At 36.5% G+C, this 25451-nt stretch overlaps 1 protein-coding gene across 7 annotated transcripts in view; it reads right to left on the bottom strand.

Moving 5' to 3' along the window:
* Positions 1-25451, bottom strand: part of DIAPH2 (diaphanous related formin 2) — an 860940-nt gene that overhangs the window by 471300 nt on the left and 364189 nt on the right. For all 7 annotated transcript variants that reach the window (XM_082377063.1, XM_082377064.1, XM_082377062.1 and 4 more), the window contains 2 exons: positions 4476-4577; positions 2515-2609 (listed from right to left, as the gene is read on the bottom strand). In XM_082377063.1, coding sequence (XP_082233189.1) covers positions 2515-2609; positions 4476-4577 — 197 coding nt within the window. The remainder of the gene's footprint in view (positions 1-2514; positions 2610-4475; positions 4578-25451) is intronic.

The raw sequence follows: 25451 nt of genomic DNA, 5'->3' as shown, positions 1-25451 counted from the left end.
CTGGCCTGAGGGAAGCAGTCTCCTTTGGGTACTTGAAAATCAAATGACTGTTTCTACCCAGGACCTTCCTCCTTACTAGAAGATACTCAGACATTGGATTTGTCTGCATAAACGCAATATTAACTTTCATAACTCAGATGAGTTATTCACAATTTGTGCCTCGTACCCAAGCAGCACAATTCCAATCATGCATACTATTAAATTACATGTTAAATTGTTTTCTCCTACAAGCAGAAGTAAGAAAATGAGTTTTGATTGAGCAGGGTAAGGAATGAGAAGAAATTTTAGAGTATCTGGCATCGAGGAGGAAGGCAAGCCAGCTTGGAAAAAAGTCTTCAGTGGCCTGCTTTAAACGAAAGGAAAGCACAAAATTGTTGGGGCAAAGGATGCAAGTGATAAAACACACAGAGATGTGAAAAAGAGAAAGATACAGGCTTAAAAAAGGGACTGGATGTCTAGAAAAGAGGAAGAGATGAGACAGAAAAAGGTTAACCCATCCCCAGCAAACAGGAAATGCACGGAAGCAATGGGTATAACACTCGCAGAAGGAGCCTGGCAGGATCTACACTTCGTGGTTCTCCTTCACTCACCTTCCGAGATTTAGCATGATAATGTGATTTCACAAGCAGTCCTTTTGACTGCATAGTGGATAAGATTAAACCAGCTGAATTCAATAATTTAGACATAATTTACTGCCTTCTCCAAATTGAAAGCAATTCCTTCCTCCCAACTGGACCAGGCAATTTACAGAGAGAAACAAATATGTATCGTTTATGCTACAAAATCAAGTGAAACAGAAAAAAAAAAAAAAAAACCCACGTAATACATTTCTATATATACATTTTTAAAGCTTGTTGCATATTAGAGGGCCACTCATAAGTGAGACCCCTTCTGTTTCTTACATTCCCTAAAGAGCTGAAAACATGACTTAAAAAATAATAAATGTTTTTAATCTTACAGGTAAATAAATATCACAGTAGCATTCTGCATATTTACATTCTTTTTTATTTACTAAGGCATGTGAAGGAAAAGCTACAGTTTTAATGGGCAAAATAAATGCCTACATTGATTAATTCTTCAAAATATGGTTCTCTTTTACTAAAATCTGATCATACAGAAAAGACTAGAAAGCTTCAACTACTGAATAGGAGTCAGATGTTTGTTTGCCTTTTTGTACTTTAAAATGAAACTGTCCAACTGGATAAAAAGAGGGAGAACTAAGTCACATTTAGGCTTTTTAACTTGCTCATTCTGACTATTGTGCAAAGAATCACGGGAATAAGGCGGGCAGGACAAATGTGATCAGCTCTCCATTTCAACTCAGAGAACTCTGGACTTGGCTAGCTGGACAAAGAAAACACATTTTTCAAAAAACTTTTCCACAAGGGAATTTCTTAGCACAGTGTAACTTTCGTTGAGGTTAATAAAGTTGTGTCATGATAATAAAGAGCCTACATAAACTCATTAACCCTTAGTCCTACAGGGTAAACTGTAATGCAAGCCTACACTATGCAATGGAGAAACTTCTATATAGACACAGCCTGCTCAAATGGCAGACACTGGTGCTCTGAGATTTAGAGACAGTCTAAGGGGAGGTATAACAAAATTGTTACAGCATAAACTACTCAATCTTCTTAAAATCAAAGCAAGCCACGTGGCTCAAAAACAAACAACAACAAAAAACCTGCAATGACTATGCCCATCCATGAAATACCTTGCAGTTCTTCCTTCCAAAAATTAAACCAGACAGGGTCAAACATATGAAGAATTCTAAGAATTAGATCTAATAGAGTGCTTTATTCTACCAAGCAGTTTATTTGGTGTAACCCTCACAGTGACCTAGTAATGTCAGATGAGAAGATAGGGCTTTAGCAAACTGACATAGTTTGCCCATAGGAGGCAGAATAATAGAATAAAAAGAGCAATGGCTTTAGAGTCTTGATAGGCTTTGTTCTGAGTCTCAGCTCTACTACTCTGCCACTTACCAGCTAGGTGACAGTGGGCAATCTCTCTAAGCCTCAGTTTCCTGATGTGTAAATGAGGATAATAGTACTTATCTCATAGGACTGTTGCAGGATTCAATGAGATAAAATATATAAAGCACACAATCCCCAGCATGTTAAGTGCTTAACAAGGGATAACTTTACCATTCACCCACTGATCCTGAGGAAGCTATTTTAACCTCTTGGCCTATACACTTTTACGTCCATACAATGGTAATAACAATATCTACTTAAGAGTGTCATTGCGATGATGAAATAGATGCAATTTTATGTACAGAGGATGATGCGTCTACATGTGCACACACTTAAATTTAAAAGGACACATATCTAATAAATGGCAGACACATACCTAGAACCTAGATCGTCTGAGTCCTCTTACTGTCCACACAGCTAGATATTCCTAATTCTACTATCCAAACATAGAAGAACATTTTCACACAACTCCATTGAAAGGACAGCAGTCTAGAAATACCTGTGAAAATGAAATTTAAAAGCAAAATATGCAAGTTACCTGAATTAAGGCCTCACTCAACATGTCTTCATTAACCTCCAGAATGATGTTTTTTATATCTTCATATGGCATACGATATGATCCTAGGAAGATAGCTAAAATAAAAATTGATTTTATTGAAAAGAGAGCAGCATCACAATCTTAAAGTCCTAATAAATACCTGATTCCCATTTCATAGACTCAAAATATGAAATTCCTGTCACTAATATTACTCTACAGAATTATGAACAAACAAAAGTAGCTTCCATTTGATGGAGTATACTACTCATCTAGGCAAAATGGCCTATTAGCTCAGGGTCTAACGTTTACAGCTCATGCGTATTTATATACAAGACAAAACTACTAACAGCACTGATGACTACATGCTTATGCATTTTAGATGAAGCTAATACAAAATAACCCATGAAAAGTTCGAAATTTTATCTCAAGTAGGCCTTTTAATTCAACGTAAAATTTACCGTGGAGATTGTCAGATGCATCCAATACAGCCCTTCTCGAGAATGACAGTAAAGTAACCCGATACTAAGAAAGCCATATCAATCTACTTTGCAGGTCTCCCACATAAGAAAAAATTAAAGTGTCTGAATCTTCGATGTTCTCTGCATCCCTGATGACGTTCATGAGGTATGCTATTAGTTGCTTTTATGTTGAATCAACGATTTCCCTTGTCAACTTTTTCTTAAATGGATATGTATTATGTCATATGGGAATAATTCAACAAATTATACCTAGAAAAGCTTACACTGACTCAGAAAGCGTTGTTCAACAATACATTCCACTTTAACCTCCATTGAACATACTTTTTAAAGAACATACATGTGTTCTTATCACCAGAACATAAATATATTCCTAAGAAGTTTTTTTTTTTTTCATGGAGAGGTCTATATGCCTTCACTGGTACCTAAAGAAAAAGCATCCTCCCCTGTCCAGGCAAATGATTACCTAGACATAAACACCAAACGAGACCTCCATAATCCAAATAAATAATGTTGACAGATATCAACTAGCAATTAAGATCATATTACTTTTTTTTTTTTTTAAAGTACTGAACATCCACTTTATAAAAAAAAAGGACTGTCGGGTAAGCAATGTACACAGGCAAAACAGCTATTAGGAGACTGCTTTTCTGACAGCAACATTCCTACTGACATAAGAATAAGAATGACGAGTTGTTTATTTTAATCTGATTCTCTATAGCACACTCCTTCACAAAATAAACTCCCAAGGTATTTCTCTGCATACTTAGAAATGCTTGATGTGCTGAGATTTCTCATACATAGTGTTTTAGTATCCTCAGAATATAAACACAGCATACTGTGGTGACACACACACACACACACACACACACACACACACACACACAAAAGCTAAATTTAATACAGAGTGGAGACTATGTCAAAAAAAACTTAGGACCTGTGTAAATGAAGATGGGTTTAACTGTCCAGCTACTTTAGGAAAAGCGTATTTAATGGTTGACTGCTTTGTTAAAGGCTTTAAGGTTCACTAACCAGTTTTAAAGTACAGTGGTTAACAACTAGCTCACATCACAATTCCTTCAAATATAAAGCAAATAGTAGTAAAAGGATTTGCCCAATGTGACTAGTGAATACTCTAAAACTATCACTCCCAGGCCTAGGCAGAAGGAAAAAAAATATAACACTCTTTTCAACTCTGCCTTTCCTCTCACTGTGGCCTCTAACAATGCTGAATGATCAGTACTTTCCAAAGCTTTATTATTCATAAATTTCACCTGGCCTAGCCGAGGCTAAATTATGGTAGTCTCTATTATGGCTGAATGACAAAAAGGCAGCCTAAATCATGTTTACACAGAATTTTGTTCCTAGTAGGTGCTAAATATACCTGTTCAAAGAAGTCACAACTTTGTTTTAAATACATCCAACAACCCCTCACCACCATCACCACCATCACCACCACTCCCTACTGAGAAAATAATCACATACAAAGATTCTGGGCTGTTTTGGGATCCAAAATTCTCAACTCTTTCACTTTCTTCTTTGTAGGCAGGGTCTTCTTTTCTTCAAAAGCTTCTGCATTCTTTTGAACTGAAAGAAAAATGTTGATTCATAAATAATAACAGTACTAATCCAAATACACGGAATCACATTAGTAAGGCATATTAACTACATTAATAAAGCTCATGCCCAAATCAATAAATGGGTTTATTTCATTAGTTCAAGGAAGAGGATAAACATAAAAATATAGACCTGTTTAGAGGTTTCCCTACAAATTAAATATCAGCACTTAAGCAGAAAAGATAAGCCAAACAGAACCAAAAATCAATTGCTGCTTCTTACCTAATGTGCAGCATTAATTACTCCTTAACCAGGTTCCTACAGCAGTACTGGAATTAAATATATAGTAAAATCTCCCTAATTTGGACTAATTGAGGAAAAAGGCAGATGTGCATTTATCCTAAAATATGCTAAAATTTAGGCAGGTCTTTAATTCAGTGAAATTGCTTTAAAGATATCTAAGGTAACTTTAACTGCTAAACAGGTTGCCATATAAAAACTCCTGCTGAGACTGCTTTGAAGAATAGACATGAAACATTTGCAAGTTAGACAACAGTTAGCACCTATTTGCATACCCATAATTAATAAACCTCAAAGACATGGTCTTTTCAGTAAGTTCCCTTTGTCTCCCTCACCATTTTTTAGTGCTCTTTGCTTTCTTTGAACGAAAGATTTATCTATGCTATATTCAGAAGGTAACTCTTGAGTTCCAAACAGTTAAAATGTCCTGAAACCGTGAGAAGTGACAGTGTCAAGGAGGGGCTTTAGACCCCCATCACTTCCACCAGCCCTCCCTCCAAACAAGCCATCCCCCAAACCAAAGTGAAAAACAACATCCTGTCTGCTAAGAAAATGAAGATTTATGTCAAATCCCTAAACCCCTCCTACATAGAAATTCTACAGCTACCACTATATTCCTGTGTTGGCAGTTTACCTCTTCTAATATAAAAACAGGGTTGTAGGTAATGGGAAAAAATATGAAAAAAGTTAAGCCAACATTTTTCAGTCAAGTAGAATGATATGCTCTTGGCCCCAAACTCTTGCTGCTAAATTTCATCACTAAATCACATGGCCATCATCATGTTGTTTCTTTATTATTTTTAAAAAATACAACGTCATTTTGAGGCAATCAGTATTTATCTGATCTTTGTTAAGGAGATCACAAATGAGTTACTGATTTTCTTGAGAGGAAAAGTAACCCACAACCACAGTAGATTTTTTGCTAAGCTATGTGTTCACAGATATGAGCATCTGGAAAACTTTCTAGAAGGCATCAAAATATTGTGGGTCCATTAAGACACCCCCCTTTGTTTTACTGATGCAAAATATATGAAAATTAAATGAACTTACTACAAAAATAACAGTAAAAAATAATTACCTGAATAACTAAATTCCTAACAGTTACTGCTAAGCTCTACAAGTATGACCAATCTAAAGTGATGGAGAGCCCAATCAGGCTAGGTAATTACACTTGACAATCATGATCTTATGGGAGTGCCAAGTAGTTTGCCATGTTTATGCAAGATAAAAGAGTTATTGGTCAACTGGAAGAAAAATGACTTTTAAGATATTCTTTTAAAACCATCACAAGTGTTCCCCCAAAGGATCTAAGACTACAGTGTCTCTCCTATAAAATAATCAGCATTTTAATTTATCCTAATTTTCAAGCCACTCCCAGCTTAAGACAACTCTATAGAAAGAAATAACAGTCCAACAGTCAGTCCTTCTGTCAATAAAAAAATTATCTGAATTGTATTGAAATTGCTTCTAGTATCATTCAGAAATGTGTCCTAGTCAAACAGATTAGTCAAGAAAACTGTCCTAATCTTTCAATATGCCTTAAATCCCACTATGGGAGACTAATTAACAAAGTACATATACAATGAAAACGTTATAGTATGAAAGACATATTAAGATTATCCTGCAAACTAACAGACTCCTGACTAACCCAGGTATACATAATGCTCATTTTGTACGACTTCATATTTTTGCTTTTTTTAAAAAGTATATTTCAACCTCTCCCCTTTTCACATGAACAGACTGTTTAAAATTAAGATTAGATCTCTTAAATATCTTGAGTTCACAGTTTTGTTTTTTGAATCCTAGTATATTTTCCTTGTATTATACAATTTGGTTTTATCTTGGGTTCAAGAAATGGTAAGAACTCCATGAGTGGGCACTGCTGTTCTGAGAATCATTAGAGCAAAGCTAGTTTAAAATAACTCCTTAACTAGACAGGCTTTCAGAAACAGTAATGTTTTCACCAGGATCAGTAGATATTGACCAGTGGCTATTATCACCTTTGGCTTTCTTGTCTTTAAAAGCATTCCTTAGCAATCAAAACCACAGGCTTAGATAAATATAGAATTTGAAGAGAGGCAATGATGTATGAAACTTAACTATATAGTATTGAAGCTTTCCTATATTAAAAAGTTGCTGCTTTCATAATGACTAGAAAATGCCACTTGTCCTAAGATGCTTTTATTTCATATATGTTTCTAATACTTACAAAACTTAAATATTCCATAACTTAATTTAAAAAATGGATAATCCCATAACTCGATTAAAACTCAAATAGATATCTCTCCAAGGAAGACATATGGAATGGCCAACAAGCTTATGAAAAGATGTTCAACATTGCTAATCATAAAGGAAATGCAAATCAAAACCACAATGAGATATCACCTCACACCTGTTAAGATGGCTATTATTTAAAAAAAAAAAAGATAAGTGTTGGTGAGGATATAGAGAAATTGGAACCCTTGTACACTATTGGTAGGAATGTAAAATGGTACAGCCACTAGGGCCACTAGGAAAAACAGTATGGAGATTCCTCAAATAATTAAAATAGAACTACCATACAATCCAGCAATCCCACTTCTGGGTAAATATCCAAAAGAATTGAAATTCAAATCTTGAAGAGTTATCTGCACGCCTATGTTTACTGCAGCATTATTCACAATAGCCAAGATATGGAAACAATCTAAATGTCCATCAAAGGATGAATGAATAAAGAAAGTGTGGTATATACATATAATGGAATATTATTTAGCTTTCAAAAAGAAGGAAATCCTCCGAATAGCCAAAGCAATCTTGAGAAAGAAAAACGGAGCTGGAGGAATCAGGCTCCCAGACTTCAGATTATACTTACAAAGCTACAGTAATCAAGACTGTATGGTTCTGCCACAAAAACAGAAATATAGACCAATGGAACAGGATAGAAAGCCCAGAGATAAACCCATGCACCTATGGTCACCTCATCTATGACAAAGGAGGCAAGAATATACAATGGAGAAAAGACAGCCTCTTCAATAAGTGGTGTTGGGAACACTGGATAACTACATGTAAAAGAATGAAATTAGAACACTCCCTAACACCATACACAAAAATAAACTCAAAATGGATTAAAGAGCTAAATGTAAGGCCAGACACCATCAAACTCTTAGAGGAAAACATAGGCAGAACACTCTTTGACATAAATCGCAGCAAGATCTTTTTTGAACCACCTCCTAGAGTAATGAAAATAAAAACAAAAATAAACAAATGGGACCTAATGAAGCTTAAAAGCTTTTGCCCAGCAAAGGAAACCATAAACAAGACAAAAAGACAACCCTCAGAATGGGAGAAAATATTTGCAAAAGAAGTAACGGACAAAGGATTAATCTCCAAAATATACAAGCAGCTCATGCAGCTCAATATCAAAAAAACAAACAGCCCAATCAAAAAATTTGTGGAAGACCTAAATAGACATTTCTCCAAAGAAGACATACAGATGGCCAGCAAACACATGAAAAGATGCTCAACATCACTAATTATTAGAGAAATACAAATCAAAACTACGAGGTATCACTTCACACTGGTCAGAATGGCCGTCATCAAAAACAATCTACAAACAATAAATGCTGGAGAAGGTGTGGAGAAAAGAGAACCATCTTGCACTGTTGGTGGGAATGTAAATTGATACAGCCACTGTGGAGAACAGTATGGAGGTTCCTTGAAAACCTGAAAATAGAACTACCATATGACCCAGCAACCCCACTGCTGGGCATATACCCAGAGAAAACCATAATTCAAAAGGATACATGCACCCCAATGTTCACTGCAGCACTATTTACAATAGCCAAGACATGGAAGCAACTTAAATGTCCATCAACAGAGGAATAGATAAAGAAGATGTGGTACATATATACAATGGAATATAACTCAGCTATAAAAAGGAACGAAATTGAGTCATTTGTAGAGATGTGGATGGACCTGGAGACTGTCATACAGAATGAAGTAAGTCAGAAAGAGAAAAACAAATATCGTATATTAACGCATATATGTGCAATCTAGATAAATGGTATAGATGATCTTATTTGAAAAGAAAAAACAGAGACACAGATGTAGAGAACAAATGAAGAGAACAAATGTATGGATACCAAGGGGGAAGGAGAGTGGGATGAATTGGGAGATTGGGATTGACATATATACACTATTTTTTTTTTTGGCTGCATTGTGTCTTAGTTGTGGCACACGGGATCTTTCGTTTTAGTATGTGGGCTCTTCATTGCAGTGCGCAGGCTCCAGAGCATGAAGGGTCAGTAGTTGTGATGCGTGGGGTCTCCAGTTGTGGGGCACGGGCTCCAGAGAGTGTGGGCTCTGTAGCTGTGGCATGAGGGCTCTCTAGTTGTGGCACATAGGCTCAGTAGTTGTGGCATGCGGGCTCAGTTGCCCCACAGCATGTGGGATCCTAGTTCCCCTACCAGGGATTGAACCCTCATCCCCTGCATTGGGAGGTGGATTCTTAACCACTGGACCACCAGGGAACTCCCTGACATAAATACACTACTGATACTATGTATAAAATAGATAACTCATGAGAACCTACTATATAGCTCAGGGAACTCTACTCAATGCTCTGTGGTGACCTAAATGGGAAGGAAATCCAAAAAAGAGGGGATATGTATATACGGGGACATATATACATATATGTATAGCTGACTCACTCTGCTGTACAGTAGAAACTAACACAACATTGTAAAGCAACTATACTCCAATAAAAATTAATTTAAAAAAAAAGAAAGAAAATCACTATCCTAGAGTACACAGAAAAATAAATAAATAAATAAATAAAGAAGGAAATCCTGCCATATGCAACAACATGGATGAACCTGGAGGACGTTATGCTAAGTGAAATAAGCAATTCACAAAAGGGCAAATACTGCAATGCTTACACTTATATGAGGCATCTAAAATGTCACACTCATAGAAACAGTGTAGAATGGTGGCTGCCAGGAGCTGGAGGGAGAGGGACATGGGGCATTACTGTTCAATGTGTTATACAAGTTAAATAAGTTCTACAGATCTGTGGTACAACACTGAGCCTTACAGTTAACAATACTGTATTGTGTACTTAAAAATTTGTTAAGGGGGTAGCTCTCACGTTAAATGTGTTTATAACAACAACAACAAAAAACTTAAATTTATTTTAAAACAAAGTAAATTATAGTGATTCTATAATTATTTCAAATTACTTGAATGAGTCTAGAGATGTTTTTTAATTCTCAATACAAAAACTTCAAAAATTGATTTTATCATCAATGGCCCTATGACCCTCAGGTTCACAATGAGGCCTCCAGTCGTATGTGATCTCTCCCTGTACAAATGAAAACCCATATAGCCACTGGGCTTAAAACCGATGGATTAAATTAATTTGCGTGCTTAAATTGGCAATGCTAATCGACCGAATAATGATGAAACATTATAAAATACTGTCTGTAGGAAGATAATGGTATAATAATAAAGACATTTGTATTATTATTAAAGATATGTTAACATCAAGATACTAATTATCTAAGATAAAATGCCCACTGAGTATTCTTATATTTCCTGTAATACATGGATTTTTACATGCAGTTGTACTATAAATTTATTCCTTTACAGCTGAGGGATGATCATCAGCATAAGTAAAGTAAACATGGTTACATTCTTTCCCCAATCTAATTTAGGCAATGTTCAGGAATCCCCTATTAATTTCCACTATCCCAGTGGACACACAGAACATGTGTCAAGATGTTCGTAATTTGTAGCAAATATTAAGATAATATAAATGGGTAACACTGAATGATTTACATGGTGATAACTGCCATAAATCATAATAAAATTTTTATAACTAATTTATCTCAAACTTCCTGTGAGAAAGATTGATTCCTAAAGTCGGCATCAATACTATTCATTCATTCACTCACTCATCCAGCAAATACTTGTTTAACACCTACTATGCATTAGCCTAGCATGAGCATACAATGGTACACAAGACTTAAATGTCTACTCACATGTCTTTAGTAAGTGGTCATAGGAAAATTACTAATTGTGGAAGTATCTCCAAAAGGTATATAACAATTATAATTTCCTTATCCATAATAATATAGCTTGAACGAATACCTGCATAGCACTCAGCAAATCTTCTTTTTGTTATTGGAAGCCATAGTTCCATATTAGATAATATTGTTATCTTCAAATCAGCATCAACTGATGTGTTACATCATAGAATAAGGAATATATGAGAACTTCCCTGGTGGTCCAGTGGTAAAGAATCCACCTTCCAATGAAGGGGACACAGGTTCAATCCCTGGTCGGGGAACTAAGATCCCACATGCCACGGGGCAACTAAGCCCATGTGCCGTAACTACTGAGCTCGAGTGCCTCAACCAGAGAGGCTGCGTGCCTCAAACTACAGAGCCCACACACCCTGGAGCCCGTGCACCACAACTAGAGAGAGAAAACCTGCACGCTACAACTAGAGAGAAGCCCGCACGCCGGAACGAAAAAAAAAAATCCTGCATGCCTCAACGAAGATCCCATGTGCTGCAACTAAGACCTAATGCAGCCAAAAAAATAAAGAAAATAAAATAAAGAAAATAAATATTTTTTAAAAGAAGGAATATATGGAAAAGTAAAATATAACACTTCCTATTAAGTGCACTGTATACAAAGCCAGGGTAAATAAAGCTAATAATAGTAGTGTTCCAAGCCACACTGAAAATTTATATAGCTTCATGCATACATATATGCACGTATATTCAACAAGTAATGCCCAACTGTCATTTTAGATATATCATACAAATAAAATAATTGTGATCTCCTGACATATGTACATATTTTGTTCACATGCATACAATTCCAGAAGTGATTCTAACTGTATGGAAATAACTTTTCATGTATTAGTTGAAACAGCTGTTATTTTAGCTTCAATTAACAATTGTTAAAATGAGTGCAACTATGACAATGGCAGGCAGGGAAAATCTACTATGATTTCTGTATGATAGCTGCAACGATTTTTTCATTTAATTGTTATCTTCCACTCTCTTCAAATCATCTTTATCTTTGCATTTCTGGAAATATTAAACAAACACAACTGAAAAATGCACAAAGGCTTATATACGTATATATACATATATATACACACACGTATATATACATGTATATGTATCTGCATACACACAAAAGAGGTAAGTGTACTAATGGTAATAACTAAAACAATAATAATAGTGGTAGTAGTACTAGAAGTAGCAGTAACTACAACCACAAACATCACAACCCCCACCAAAATCAACTTTTATTAAATATCTGCTCTGTGCATGGAACTAACTAATTTAATTTTTATATCACCTTATATGATAGGTATTACCATTGTCATTTTATAAAGGAGGAAACTAAGGAAGAGAAAAATTGAGTCATTTGCCCAAGGTCGTATAGCAAGTAATAAAAGGATGCTCAACCTCACCAGTAAATCAGGGAAATGCAAATGAAAACAACCAAGGAAACACCATTTCACACTCATCAAATCGGAAATCACAAAAAAAGTCTCACAATACCAAGTATGGATGACAAGGTGGGGAAATAAGGATTTGATTGTGCCAACAGTAGCAATAAAAATCAGGACAACCTTAAAATAAGCATTTATTAATGCCAAATATATTTAAGGTCTGCTTACCCTGAGTATACCCCAATCCTTCCACTTACAGGTCAAACGATCAAGGAGACAAGGATGTTCATTGTAGACATGTTTATAACAGTACAAAATTTGGAAACAACCCACATGCCAGGGGTTATGAAATGGGTAAATAAACTGTGGTATATTAATATAATGGAATACAACCCAGTATTTACAGTGACAGTGCTACAACTAAATATTTCAACAAGAACAGATCCCAAATACAATGCTGAATGGAAAAATAAAAGTGGTGGAAAATGGTGAATGCAGTATATTAACATTCATCTAAATTAAAAATAAAACAGACTAGTCTTCTGTATTATTTGCACATGAGTATATATACACACACACACACATATATATATACAGAAAAATTATAAAATTATAAAAACATGGAATAGATACTCAGCAGATTAATGATGGTGTTTGTCTTGGAGGAGGAAAGTGATACTAGATAGAATAAGTAGAACCCTTAAAACCTCAACTTTATCTCTAATGTTTTATTTCTTTCAAAGCAAAGATCTGTAGTAAATAAGACTAAATGTTATTAGCATTTGTTCATTCTGGGAGGCTGCTGCATGGATGTCTGCTATATCGGCCTGTGCAAAGTACCTTTTTTTTAACATAAAAATAAAAGTATGGCTAGATTGACACTTAAATGTGTCCATCCTTTTTTACAGTTTACAGACTGTTAGTTAGCCTCAGCAATCCCAAGGACCAAGTGTAAGCAGGAATCAGAAACAATAGAGAAGAGAATGACAAAAAAAAAAAAAAAATACTGGTCAAGATTAGTCAGTTTGGAAAGCAAGCACAATTTTGTTTTCGATTGTCTGTGAATCCATTTTGTGAGGAATAACACATTTGTTTACCAAACCTTGGGAGGAAAGGCTGATGCAATATGCACTGGGAAATTGCTTCTCTGTCTCCTCTTACAAGAGCCGCATATTGCAGCTGTGAAGCTTCCCCTCTCCGCATTGCCTACAGCTGTGCACTAACTACAGCATGCCACAGAAAGGTAGATTTCATCCTGACACCTGCATAGTACCTGAAGCCATAGGAATGGCATTACCAGGAGTGTTCCCAAAGTTTAGAGCACATTGCACAAGACTAATGTTTCTAATGGTGGGAATCACACACACATACTTTGTAATCATTTCCTAATTAAGGAGCAAATCTTACTGGTTGTATTTTAGACAAGAACCCCCCATATCAGGCAGCACATGTTACTGCAAATTAACATCTGCATAACTAATATACTTGTACACCTGTTCATTAAACCAATTCCTGAACACTGCTAAATGTCACCAGAACACTATGATTAACAACGTGCATAGCTAATGTTGTATATCTTCAATTGGGCCTCAATAGCTAAGCAGGTAATGGATATTTTAGGAAGGACAAATACAGTTAGCTTAGAGGTTTTAGGGAGAGTTTTCCTCATTTGAAATGATCATTTAAATGCCAAAACTCAAGTATAGTTTTTACCTCAACCTCGTACTTGACAAATGAGGTGGTGGGAGTTCTTCCTGTTAACCTTTAATCTCTGTGAGCACCTGACTCAAGCTCTAGTTAATCCCTTTACCCGCAGCTTGGCTCTGGCTTTGCTACGTAGGGACTGATGTTTCTCTGGCCATCCCATACACTCAGAGGACCTCCTGTTCTGTCAAATTTCCTAATTTCTTGTCACAAATCAATAAGTCCAGCAAGAAACCCCAAGAGCTAAGTGTGTCAAACAAACAGGAGTATTAAGAGAACATCACAGTAGGAATTACGATGCTAAAACCCAGTGCCACTGGGCTAATAGGGCATTTCTTGTTGAGAATACAGTTTGGGCATTCATCATATCCAGGTTTTTCTTTCTTAATGTGGTCCATCTCAGACTGGTACAAGTCCTGCACACAATTCAGTTTAATGCAGAAGGCAATTAACCTTGTTGAGCAAGAGTAAGCAAAATAACACCCTGAGAGAGTTGGAGCCAGAGTCTCAACTTGACAATGTAGGATTTTTCAGTCTGGGTTTCAAGTATACCTGAGCATGTTTAGAAGAACGTCAGTGTTCTAGATCCCACCAGGGCTTATTCAAACGACAGAAACTGGGAGACTATGTATCCTAAAAAGAAACTTCTAATCTGCTGTATATTTCCACTTGATTGTCCAATAATTGTCTCTAATTTAGCACATCCCAAACCAAACTCCTTGTCTGACTCCCAAACCTGCTTTAGTCTTTTTCTCGACAAATGGCAACTTAATTCCAATTGTTCAAGCAAAAAAAAGGTGGAATCATCACTGACTCTTTTCTTTCACAGGCCACATCCCACTCTTCGGCAAATCCAGCATTTGATCACTTCTGATCACCTCCACTTCCTACCCAAGGGCTTCAAGCCACCGTTACTTCTAGCCTAGGTTATTGCAGTAAACTAATTAGCCGTCTCCATTCTATCTTTGCCCTTCTTCACTATATCCTGTCAATTCATTTTATTCCACTTTTCAGAACCCCCCCTATGGTTTTCTGTCTCATTCAGAGTAAAAACTAAAGTCTTTACAGTAGCCTAGAATGCCTTGCCTTGTTTATTAAATTTAATTTTTTTATTTTATATTGGAATATAGTTGATTTACAATGTTGTGTTAGTATCAGATGTACAGCAAAGTGATTCAGTTAAACATATACATAGATCCATTCTTTTTCAGAATCTTTTCCCACATAATTTATTACAGAATATTGAGTAGAGTTCCCTGTGCTATACAGTAGGTCTTGTTGATTATCTATTTTATATATAGTAGTGTCTATATGTTAATCCCAAACTCTTACTTTATCCCCCGCCCCACATTTCCCCTTTGGTAACCATAAGTTAGAATGCCTTACTTTATATTCCATGTCCTCTCCTTAGCTACTGTGACCTCAGCTCCTACTACTTTCCTCTCATTCCTTCTCCTCCAGCCACACTAGCTTCCTTGCTGTTCTTCAAATATACCAGACCAACTCCCACAGCAGAGCCTTTGCACTCGAGGTTATATCATCCCCAGATCTTCCCCCACTTCTTTCAGATCTTTGGTCAATGTCACTTTCTCATAGAGATCTTTCCTGATGATGTGCTTCAAAATCATAACTCCTCCCTCTTGGCACTCCTTTCCCCCTTTGCCTGCTTCATTTTTCTCCATAGCAGTTATCACCATCTGACATAATACATGTCTTCTTTATTTATTGTCTGCTCCTTCCACTTTGATGTCAGCTCCATTTAAAAAAGGTATTTGTGACTGTTTTGTGCACTGTTACATGCTAGCACCTAAATCTGTGCCTGGAAAAGAACAGGCCCTCCAATTATTTCAGAATTTATCCATATATATATATTTTGGAATAATCCATATATATTCACATTTGTGCACAATGATTTACGTCTAAGGTTATGTATTCCAGTATTGTTACTAGCAAAAGATTACAAATGTTCATCAACTGGAGACAGATTCAATAAACTATGGTACACTGGGCATTGTTTGGGTTTTTTTTTTTTGGTTTTTTTTTGGCCGCACCACGCAGCATGTGGGATCCTAGTTCCTGGACCAGGGATCGAACCTATGCCCCCTGCAGTGGAAGCACGGAGTCTTAACCACTGGACCACCAGGGAAATCACTGGGCATTGTTTTTAATAGCAAAAGGTTTGAAATGACCCAAAAGCTCATCAATAGAAGACTGCCTGATTAAACCATCGTGTGTCCCACTCAACGGACTACTCTGCTGCTATATCCATGACCAAGGAAGCTCTTTATGGAATGATCTTCACAAATATCATTAAATGAAACAAACAAGGTATACAAGACTGCACAGCACATGCTACCATTTATGGGGAAAACAGAGGAAAGAATACTGATATGTATTTGCCAGTATATACATAAATGTTTCCGGGAAGATTTACAAGACATTACATTAGTTACTTCTAGGGAAGCAACTAGGTAGCTGGAGGAACTGATTTCTGTGTAACTTATGAAGAACTAGAGTGAGAAGCTTAGAGATTATATCAGGGACCCAAGGACTCAGAGAAGTCACCAGATTTTTTAAAAATGGTTGTGCGGACTGGAGCAATATACTCATAAGAGGCATAGGCTTGATGAGGAAGCCCAAACCAAAGAACATTAGCTGATGAAGTGTGATCACCGCCACCCCCACAGACTCCTGGAATGAACCAAGAGAACCTTTGAAAAGCAGTTGAGGCAAATTCTAGGAATTGTGTAAGTGGCAGTCCCGGATAGGGCTAGATAGTCAATACTTCAGGCTTTGCAGGTCATACAGTCTCTGTTGCAATTCTATTCAACTCTCCCATTGTCTCCCGAAGGCAGCCATAGACAATGAGTAACAAACAAGCATGGCGGCTTTCAAATAACACCTATGTATTTACAAAACTAGGTGGCAGTCCGGATTTGCCTTCTGTAGTTTACCAACCCTTGACATAATAAGTGCTCAGTAAGTATCTAGTCATCCCTTCCTTTTGTAACTGAGGTCAACTTATTCTTGCTTCAACTTTTGAAAATGTGAGTAAATGTTCAACCTCTTCCCTGCAAAATAGCACCTAGAAGTGCCTTACTGTAACTGTTGATTGATAATTCTGTTTTTCAAATAGCGTTCACGTAATCAAACACATTTATACTCCTGATGTTTTTTTAAATGTGTCAACCCTACGGGGATCAACGATTTAATCCCAGACCATAACTGTCTCTTATTTATTCTCTGTATATTCTCATATGATTTCATCATATGTCTACACGTAAAATGACCATAAAAACAAATCAGCCTTAATAAAATTATGAAATTAGCTTCTACCATCCCATCAATATCTGGGTAGAATGAGAGATCATAAGGAGCTAAAATGTTTGGTAATGTTTCACTTGGGATACACTGGTTTATGAAAAGATGAAAATCCGAGTTCTATAAAAAACACACATAAATCAGAACTTTGAATTTCATATAATGCAGTTCTCTTACTTTATGTACATAAAAATATTACTGAGTATCTCAATTTGGTTTGTTACTGGCTGAGCTCAATGGGAAACAACCACAGTTACATAGTCTCTGTTTTCCCCTTTCGGATTCCAACTGGTTTCAATTTTATCTTTCAGCAGTAATTTTCTTTAGTTCGGAAACCACATCAGTGTATTTTGTTGAAGGCAATCGAAGCATTAGAAAAATTCTGAGAGGGTAGGAGAGGGGGTATCTGAACTTTTCATTTCTTTCTTTTTTTTAAGTCAAGTTTGGTTTGTTGGTGACTTTCTATTTCAAAGTAGTAAGCAATATGTGAGATTACTCTGGAAATGTTGGAAAGACATGTTCAGAACAAAATTTGAATAAGCTTAGAGTTATCCTGTTCTTAAGACAAACAGATTCATAACCCTCTTCTATCCCTACCTATCATCCTGTTATACTACCAAGAATGTCGAATGCTTGACCCTACTCTCTCATCTACTTATAATCTGGATTGGAACACACCCATAACTACAGAATCAAAATGTCAAGAGCTCTATACGTAGGGCCTCAGGACCTGTATCTCTTAACAACTCCCCAGGTAATTCTGGATATCAACAAGGTTTGGAACAACTGCTCTCTGGCATATAATACAACACTCTGTAATAGCTCAATAATCCCCAAATTGAAAACTGCAAATATCATCAACAGTAACCTATGGAAGTCCTGTTTGTAATTTCTTCTACAGCTCAGAATCTAACACTTAAGGCAACACTTGTTCAACAGCTGGGTACACAGTAGTGACAACTGATGAGATTTTAAAAGAAAGCGAATGATCCTCATGGCACACTCTTTACTTTTATTTTTATTTTTTTCGGCCATGCCACGCGGCATGTGGGATCTTAGTTCCCCGACCAGGGATCGAACCCGCACCCCCTGTACTGGAAGCATGGAGTCTTAACCACTGGACTGCCAGGGAAGTCCCTATTTTTAAACCAATTATCAACTAGATATATTCCCTGAGAGCAAGGATCTTGCCATATGTTGCTTGCTATAATCTATCACTCTAAGTACATAGAAGTACATAGAAGTTTTAAGAGTAAATAAAAATGCATTTTGTACATTAATTAAAAATGTGTATATACATAATACATTAATAGATAATACTAAAATTAATATTAGATACCAGGGCCTCTCTTCCCTTTTATAGATGCAGTTATCACCATGCTAGAAGGGAAAGGAAAAAACAATGATTTGTTGTTGAAAGGAAAGTGGAAGATAGTTGAAGACAGATTCATCGCTGTTTGATGTAAACATGCTCCTTTTTTATCATGTCACCGAAAACAACCAGAGCAGGTAAGGCTTGGAATATGCAAAATAGGGAGAGTTAAAATATTTTATTCCATGAAAACTAGAGTTTTCAAAAAAGGGAAAATTCAGTCTAACCAAAATCCACCGTTGAGCTCAACAAAATGATACCTAAGCAAGCACACCGGAGCTTGGTTTCATTGCTTTTGCACACCAGGTAGCCATTTTAAAGATTGTATGCCTCAGACCAATAGATCTCAAGAACCAAACTCTAGTGAAAGTACATAATCCCTAAAGAAAATACTCTATTTTATGCCAAGGTCAACTTCAGTTATGTTCCTAGCTAGTAGCATGTTGATATCACCTATAAACAATGAGAATAATGATAACCTGAGTTCAGCATGTAAGCTATTCATCAAAATAAATTAAATCAACTTCTATGAAATCTATTCCATAGATGCACTTAGTTTAATATTGAGGCATTGATAGCCATAACTGGCGTCTATGTGTGAGTGTGCACATCACTAAATAGATCATAGTTAGGTGGCTTCTGTTTAACAATGAGCTTCCATGAGGTACTTTATTCTACTAAATGCCAGAAACAGTTTGGGTTGTAAGCTTTTAAGAACTTAAAAAAAAGTTGTTGGATGAAGGTCCAGCTATAAGAAACTCTGTCTCCTGTGAGAGCTATCTTTTAATAATACTATATTCAGTGCTGTAGAGCATTTTTAACATAACTACAAAAGATACAGTATAAAACAAGAACATAAGCCTAATAGTTTATTGTAGAATAATTGGTAATTGCCTTCTGTGTACCTTTTATTAGTTTTTGAGCCTAAGAGGTAGATAATAGAGGTCCCTGTATTGTTTATAGAGGCATATATAAGATAAAAGCAATGTTTAAGATTAAATACTAAATCTCAGAGCAAAGCAAAACTCAATGTATCAATACATTGCATCCTCATTGCATTGCTTCCCAAATTCTCTGAAATCTGTAGAATTCAGATACAGCTATCACCATATAAAGTCAAACACATCTCATAAAGATTAGAATGAAATCTACATTATGTGTAAAAAAAAAAAAAAAAAAAAAAACCTCAGAAATCCCTTGAATTGAAGGTTTTACCTGAAACGTAAAAGAGAAAGTAATAACCCAGGTAAGAAGCAGCTGCTAATAGTCACAGACAGCAAATAAATTTGACTGGATGAGGACAGCAACCTGCTGACTCTTTTTCCTAGCAAACTATTTCAAACCTGCTGTGCTCGCCATTAGGCTGGCCTTTACTTCACCCCAGCCACTTCAGTCCCATCACTGCGGGGGCTCATTGTGGCCTTACTCATGGCTGCCACCAAAGTGTGCCTCTGCTTTCAGCCTGGAATACTTTGAATGTGAACTTAAGCACTGGTCATAACTACAGAGAGGGAGCAGGAAGTCAATATATAAAATTTGGAACAGAGGTGTCATAAAGAAATATAATCGGGGACTTCCTTGGTGGTGCAGTGGTTAAGAATCCGCCTGCCGATGTAGGGGACACGGGTTCGAGCCATGGTCCGGGAAGATCCCACATGCCGCGGAGCAACTAAGCCCATGCGCCACAGCTACTGAGCCTGTGCTCTAGAGCTCGCAAGCCACAACTACTGAGCCTGCATGCTGCAACTACTGAGCCCACATGCCACAACTACTGAAGCCCGCACGCCTAGAGCCTGGGCTCTGCAACAAGAGAAGCCACTGCAATGAGAAGCCTGTGCATCACAACGAGGAGTAGCCCCCGCTCACTGCAACTAGAGAAAGCCCGCAGCAACGAAGACCCAATGCAGCCAAAAATAAATAAAATTAATTAATTTAAAAAAAATTTTAAAAAAAGAAATATAATCAAATTAAAAGCTTCAAATTGGCTAGTAAGAAATGATAAGACTCCTATTTCTTCCTGGAAAATGGTGCTAAAATATCAGGTGAAAAAAACATGAACTCCAAAGTTGGGTGTAACAATCCATGAAGAGGAATGAAAGAAGCGCTAATATATCTAGCTTTCCACTCAGAGCTCATGGAGATAAATCTGAAAAGACACTTTAAAGGTCACAGATTACATCTGATATCTGGTGTAGTATATTTAAAAGCCAAGGCATACAAGATACAATAGGAGTAAGTAAATATAGAAAGCTAAACAGTTATACTTCTTTAAAATTACCCTTGAAGTTCTGCCTCTAATACATATGTATTTTAAATATATTAGGAGTATGACATGAGTTACTGTGCATACTGTTATTCTGGGTGTCTAATATAGATGAAAAGATTACAGGTTCCAATTTTAAGCAATTTTTTGCCTATTGTCTACCTAGGACAAGTCTACCTAAAGTCAGAAGAATATGACAGGACTCCCAAAGGACTGCAAAATAATTTGAGCTCACCTCCCTTCACATCTGTACTGTCAAACCTATATCTATCCATTAAGACCCAAATAAAGTGTCACTTTCTCTATGAAACCTCCAATTACCACTACATGGTTTGCCTCCTACATCACTGATAAGGTACTTCCACATGTTGTCCTACTTAACTAAGGCTCATGTATGCATCTTTTTGCCTTCCCTAAGTTACAAACTCACAACTTTGTGAGGGAAGACAACAGGTTTGGTACAAATTTGTCTCCCACATCCATTCCACCTCCCATGGTATCTAGAAAATGATACTCAAGAAATATTATGTGAAATATGAGAGTGGAAAATGATGAGGGTGCAGGAAGAGAAATGCGAATTTGACGATCTTCTGTCTTCAAGATGTAACTGAAGCCTAAGCGGAGATTGAACAGTCAGTGAGAAAGAATCCAAGACAGAAGAGTAGACCCTGGGGATGATGCCTGAAGTCGTGGACACAGAGAAGAACAGCCAATTAAGAGGACAAAAAGAACAACCAAAAAGGTGTGAGAAACAGGAGACAACATTGCCCCCACAGTGAGAAAGGAAAATGTTTCAATAAGAAAAAGTAATCAACAGTGTCTAACATAGCAAGAAGGTCAAGCATAGACTAAGTCCCGAAAAAAAGACCAGAAGAAAATAGGCCATTTCAGACCATATAGAGCAATTTCAAGAGAGCAATGACAACAGAAGCCGTATTACAGGATGCAGGGAAGAAGTGAAGGGAAATGGCGTAAAGACCACTCACTTGAGAAGGTAGGAAAAATAACCATCTATAGTATGAAGGAGACAGAAACAAAATGACTGAATCCCAGCTTGGCATAAGTTTGCCTATTACAAGAAGGCACCTGATTGTCAAACTCAAGAACAGCTTTTATGCCCAAAATGATTTCAGAACAAACCCAGCATACAATGATTTACTGGACAAGATCAATAGAAACTGTGCAAAAGAGATTATACTGTTCAGCGATCCATGTTGCATCAATATCTATAATGGAATGAAACAAAGTGATACAATGGCCCAAAGCATCCTGGAATCGCTCGGTAATGAAATCAAGCAGGAAAAGAAAGTCCACATAGACAGTAAGCAAGTACCCCACCCTCTTTTTACTGATGATGAAAGGGCATTTTCCAGGGTCATAGTAAGAGAAAAGTAGTATTTAGCAGTACCACCAGAACTAGATTGGAAATTATTGTTTAGAGAACTAAATGTTTATACAGCAAAGGCCCATAAGGTCCTGTCAACATCTACGGCAAAGAAATACAACAACTCCATCTATCTGAGTCAACAAATGAACAAAATTGGTATGTTCAAATGGTAAATTCTCCAGAAGCTGCAGCCTCTGACATTTTTATTGAAATACAAAGTTTCTGGATCACAAAGTGCTGATGAAGATTAGAACACTGTAATTCTGTCATATCAGGGCTAAACTAAAATATGAAGTGTTTATCTACAACATTAGCTGAAGGAAATAAACTGGCTATCACCCAGTTACCCACGGTGTCCTGAAGGTGTGAAATCTGACAATATGCAGACCTAATGGTAGTTTTTAAAGCTGCCCTCTACACCGAGTCCAGATGGACCAGCTAGGTAGCCTACCAACAAGACAGCAGGTGGCTTTCTCAACTTACTGACTGCATGTATAGTCATATTAACAGAAAATATTCAAATGAAAGAATAAAATTTGCCGGGCCAGTTTAGTTACAAAATCATGCTACCTCAAACAATTTCAGTGTGATACAATTAAAGAAATAGTTAAGTTCCTAGTAGGGGGCAAGATGTTACCCTAGGAAGGGAAAGAGTTCCATGAAACAGTCACTGATCTTAACAAACCTACGATATCCAACATGCTTGCCAAATTAACATTTTAAAGTTTTATTTAAAAAGTGATTGCCTATACCTTCCCATGTCTCTGTATGCCACGCATGAATTATTTAATTCATGATAGAATTAAAATCAAACATTTAATTTCCTTTCTAATATCCGCTATTATTAATGATATTGATTATTCTATTATTTCCTATCTAATGAGTGCCTTAGGTTATATATCTCCATCCCTTAAATCATAATAACTCTTCAAGGTAAATATTCTGTTTTTACTATAAAAAAACCTAGGCTCAGAGCAGTGAAGTAACTTTGTCCATCCAACAAGTAATAAATCTGGATTTCAAACCCACATCAGTAGAGCTTTCCAGTTCATATTCCTTCCACCACAGCAAGGTGCCTCCCATACCGTGTTTGCCTATCATTTCATTAAGTGAACTAACATATGTAAAACATGAAGCAGAGTGACTGGCTCTTAATAGGAACCTTCTTAAACGCTAATTCCCATTCAATGGCCTCCACCAATCACTCTCAAATACTGCACTACATGCTACCTAACCCAGTGAGCTACAGAAAGAAAAGGGGTTCTGTAAAGTTACAAGTAAGCATACCAGGCATCCCAAATTCCATCTCTAAAGATGATAAAGGAAAAACCTGGTTTAACAAAAAGAACAGAAATGAATCCATGAGTCTATCCACTGATATATTTAATGGTAATTGAAGCATGACGCAATGACTTAACTGTTTCCTAAAGACAAGGGTGATTATTTGCTGGCAGTTTTCTGGGCTTGCCTTCCAGTGCATATGGTCATTATCAGTTTGAAAATACAGAATCTCGGTATGAATTTTGCTTAAGTAATTCCAGTAATTTATAATCCACAGTAAAAATGCACACTCAAAAGATAATATAAAACCTAGCCTTCTATACAAAGTGTAATGAAATTTCCCTGGCATAAAATACCTTTGGGAATGAGTTACCTCTTGGCAAAATAAAGAGTATCAAAATAATAACAAAAAACCTGTCAAATACAATAAGAGAGAAGACACTGCATTTTCAGCAGTTATTAAATGCTGGAGTTTACCACCACATAAAGACTCTTACAGCTACATCCTCAATACTTGGCCACATTAAAACCTTTTAAAGCTTGTAATCAATGAAACTGAAATGCATAAACACACATAATAAAAAAAAAAAAAACTACTTCAAGCTGATCACTTGAAAAATGAGAGAACCATTCTATTAAATGAGACATAAACCAAGAAGTGTCTGGTCTTTTTTTTCTTCACTCCTTCCTAGAAATTGTCTTATTGCTTTAAGGTATGAAATTACATAACACCAGATATGGGTGATCTCACTATCCTCCAAGTCTATATTAATATATGTGTGTTGCATATATATCTATAATATCATATGCATCAATACAGGAAGCTACTGAATTACTCCTTATTACTAAAACAGTTCTGGAAACTTTCTCTTCAATGACTTCGAAGACCAAAGACTTCCCTGATAATCAAACCTATGCTTCTGACCAGCCTTTGGTTTTCCACACTGTATTCTCTACCTACTCCTTAAATATCAGTGACCCAGGCTCCCAGCTTTTTATTTTATATTTTCACCCTGTGTGATCTGATCCCCTGACTTTGATCATTAATCTATGTGTTTATGTTTCTTGAATCTTTATCTCCAGCCCAGGCTTTTCCCCTGAGCTACAGACTCATAAATCCAATTTCTTACTTCTTCCACAGGACGTACAGATAAAGATGCTCCAACATGAACTCAAATCCAGTATAGTGAAAAGTGGTTTGTCTGTTCCCTACATGCGTTAAAGGCATCATAACCCAATTATCATGCAAGTAAGAAACTATCAAGTCATCTTTGACCTTTCTCTCCCTAAGCCTACGCCACACCCTGTAAAATTCTGCTTCCCTTTCTACTGTCTTGTTTACAGCCTTCCACAATTATTGCTTAGATCATTCATTCATTAATCTATTTATTCTACAGCTATGCACTATGGTAGGCAATATGAATGCAAAAACGATTAAAGGACAGCCTCTGTCTTAGGAAAGAACAAATGAGTAACTCCAAAAATGTAAGGTGTATGAAAGAGCTATGAATTTAAAGTAGTCTCCTGGATTTTCGTTTTGAATTTTTTTCACTCTACTCTGGTTTTTTCTACACATTCATTACTGTGGTTACCTTTGAAAAATATTATGATCCTACTGCTTATACATGATTTTTTTCACTACCTTATAGGATAAAGCTTAAGCAATAAGCATGGCATTCAGGGCCTTTCAAAACCTGACTGGTAAGTAAAGTAATAGCCCCCAGATAGCCCAATGATCCAGCGATACCAGAGTGCTCACCATTCCTGGAAAAAGTCAGTAAATTCCAAGCCTATATGTCTTAGATGAAAGCTCTTTATGTCCCACT

The sequence above is a fragment of the Balaenoptera borealis genome (genome assembly GCF_965194805.1).
Source record: "Balaenoptera borealis genome assembly, chromosome: X".
NCBI lineage: Eukaryota > Metazoa > Chordata > Mammalia > Artiodactyla > Balaenopteridae > Balaenoptera > Balaenoptera borealis.
This window is presented reverse-complemented; position numbering and strand designations above follow the sequence as displayed.